We start from the raw sequence: 2678 nt of genomic DNA, 5'->3' as shown, positions 1-2678 counted from the left end.
TATAAAATTATATATAATTTTACACAATTTTATATAATTATATATAGAATATTTTTTCCTGGGAAGATTTCCTACATTTTTCTACAATTATTTGCACTTTTTATTTTCTTCGTAAACCCATGAATTTCAAATACGAAAACCAATGCAAATAAATAAAATGTATTAAAAAAGACCAAATCTGTGTTTTTGTGTGTATCAAATATTCATTGCACTTACTTAAAAATTTAGTTTCGTTCTTCGGAGCAATAATCTTCATCAAATGTTTTCGAGTCAAATCGGATAGTACAACCATTTCTTTGAGAGCGATGAAGAATTTATCTTCCAAATATTGGACGTTTTCATGTAAGAGCGCCGCCACCAAATTAGCTATTTTAGTAACAATAGATATTATGCAAATTTATTAAAAATTACATTACAAAAATATATCTGTAAATTTTTATATTAAATGTAAAATTAAAATTCTTATTTCTTAACTCAAGCTTCATATTTTAGAAATCTTAATCTGCTAAAATTCTCGTAAAAGCGATCTCTCGATATTACATTGTTCATATCGGTTTTAATTAAGGATTGTATGATTCTCTTTACCTTCGGTTAAGGTAACACCGAAAGCAGCGTCCAGATTCATCTGCTCTGGTCTGTTGTTCACGTAATCAAGAATCTTTTGTAAGGCGATTAATTTTTGCTCTGGAATAGTTAATATTTTATTATTCTATTTGGTACATTTTGAGAGTGAGAGAGCTCCGTTTGTCTACAAATTGATTAATATAGCACCGTTTGCTTACATCATATTTGCTAACAGTTTGTTTACATACAAAAATTATTATCTATTTCTGGATTGCTTACGTGCACTATTGTTAACAAATATAAAATTAAAACAAAAAAGTACCTTTGCACACATGTATTATTGAAAACAAATTGATTGCCTACAAGTATTTTTGCATACAAATATAAAATTAAAATAAACTCTAGTGAAAATTTTTCTCAGAATTTTTCATGTAGTTTTTCAGAATTTCTACATAATTTTATAATTTTCTCACATTTTTTATAACAAATTGGAACATTTCTCAGAAAATCTATATCTTTTCTCAGAATTTTTCATATATGTTAATTATGAAATATTATAAGATTTATAAGATTTTTTGTAAGTATAGTTTCTGATAAAATGTTATAAAAAAATCTAAAAAGTTTTAAAATATTTTTTTTAATTATGGGATGAGAAATTTCAGAATATTTTAGAATTTACTTGTATAAAAAATTCTGAGAGAAGATATAAACATTTCAAATATTGAGTATTTCTGAAAAATGTTCCAATTCGTATAAAAATTATGAGAAAAATTTTCACCAGAAAAATTATGTAAGAAAAAATAATTTGTGTTTTTTAAGCAGAAAAGTTGTATTTTAAAACAAAGAATTTATGTTTTTAGTGCTTACAAGCAATCGATCTGTAGAACAATAATGTGCAAACGTGCTTTTTTCTCTTAATTTTGTATTTGTGAATATACGTAAGCGATCGATCTGTAGGCAATAATTTTTATGTAAACAAACTGTCGGCAAATGTGATATAGGCAGATATTGTAAGCAATCACCTTGTAGGCAAAGTTCTCTCCATTTTGAGACAAGTTTTTTCACAATTGTATTCAAAAAATTTAATAAAGACCAGAGGCACATTAAACATACGTTCATCAATATACGTTTCGATATTCTAGAAACATCTCGGAATGATATATTTTCAATAAAAAAAATTTCAATAAAAAAATACAATAAAAAAAATTTCTTTTCAAGTTTACATAAATCTTTTATCACCCTGTTTACTGCAATTCACTCACGGAAACTTTCGGGATTAAACGCCGCTTCAGTTCGCAACGAGAAGCAAGCGAACAGAAGGAGAATCCTGAGGATACTGGAAAATCCTGGAATTCTAGTTTCCATCGGGACGGCTATGTAAAGAAAAACCGATAAATTCATTTTCATGCCGTTTATATAAGCTAAACCCCCACTGTCGGCACATCGACTAAGCTAAATGTAGGCGAAATTTATCGTCAATTACTTCTTCGATGAAGAAAAAGCGCGATGCTCTCGAAGCGAATTGGTAAATGCTGAAGCACGTGGTACTACTTTTTCTTCATGAAAGAGACGTGTCCTGACAGGAAAAGTGTTCTTCACGGGACTTGGATTAACGGCTTTCCGACCACAATCTCTGCGAGAGATTCGCTCTCTATTTTCAGCGACAATTCTATTTCGATTTAAAAAAAAATGTTATTTATCATACAATTACAATAACGTGTAATTAAAGAATACCCTTTTAATAAAGATTCTAGAATAACAAAATCTTATATTTAAACTTATTGTTCCTAATTTATAACAATGAATGTACAAAATATTTATTCTCTTAATGAAATTTAATCTTTTTACATGCTCTCAAGTGTTAGAAAAAAACTCAAATATATTTAATTTTATGTCGAATAAATATATGAATAAATTCAATTTAAAAGAGCAATCCTCAAAATTAAAATAAAAAAATAAATGGCAAAAAGTTTTTGCCTGTTCTTCTTGAATAAATATTTCAACTTAGATACTATATATACATTAATAGCTTTAATTATATTTAACCCATCCAATTGTTTACAGATAGTTATTTATTATTTAATATATTATTTTTCTTGAATCGTTATTTTTTA

General features: G+C 27.0%; 1 protein-coding gene across 2 annotated transcripts in view; it reads right to left on the bottom strand.

Moving 5' to 3' along the window:
• Positions 1-2122, bottom strand: part of LOC108750886 (UPF0764 protein C16orf89 homolog) — a 4105-nt gene extending 1983 nt beyond the window's left edge. Inside the window, exons 1-4 of one of the 2 annotated variants that reach the window (XM_018490719.1) lie at positions 2048-2122; positions 1827-1937; positions 586-684; positions 217-366 (exon numbers count right to left, since the gene is read on the bottom strand). In XM_018490719.1, the coding sequence (XP_018346221.1) occupies positions 217-366; positions 586-684; positions 1827-1929 (352 nt within the window). In that variant the 5' untranslated portion in view covers positions 1930-1937; positions 2048-2122. Of the gene's footprint in view, positions 1-216; positions 367-585; positions 685-1826; positions 1991-2047 lie in introns of those variants that run through there. The other variant, XM_018490718.1, reaches the window with a different exon arrangement.
• Positions 2123-2678: the final 556 nt, after the last annotated feature.

Source organism: Trachymyrmex septentrionalis, unplaced genomic scaffold, assembly GCF_001594115.1.
Source record: "Trachymyrmex septentrionalis isolate Tsep2-gDNA-1 unplaced genomic scaffold, Tsep1.0 scaffold38, whole genome shotgun sequence".
Classification (NCBI taxonomy): Eukaryota; Metazoa; Arthropoda; class Insecta; order Hymenoptera; family Formicidae; genus Trachymyrmex; species Trachymyrmex septentrionalis.
The sequence above is the reverse complement of the archived record's forward strand: the minus strand, read 5'-3'. Positions and strand labels throughout refer to the sequence as shown.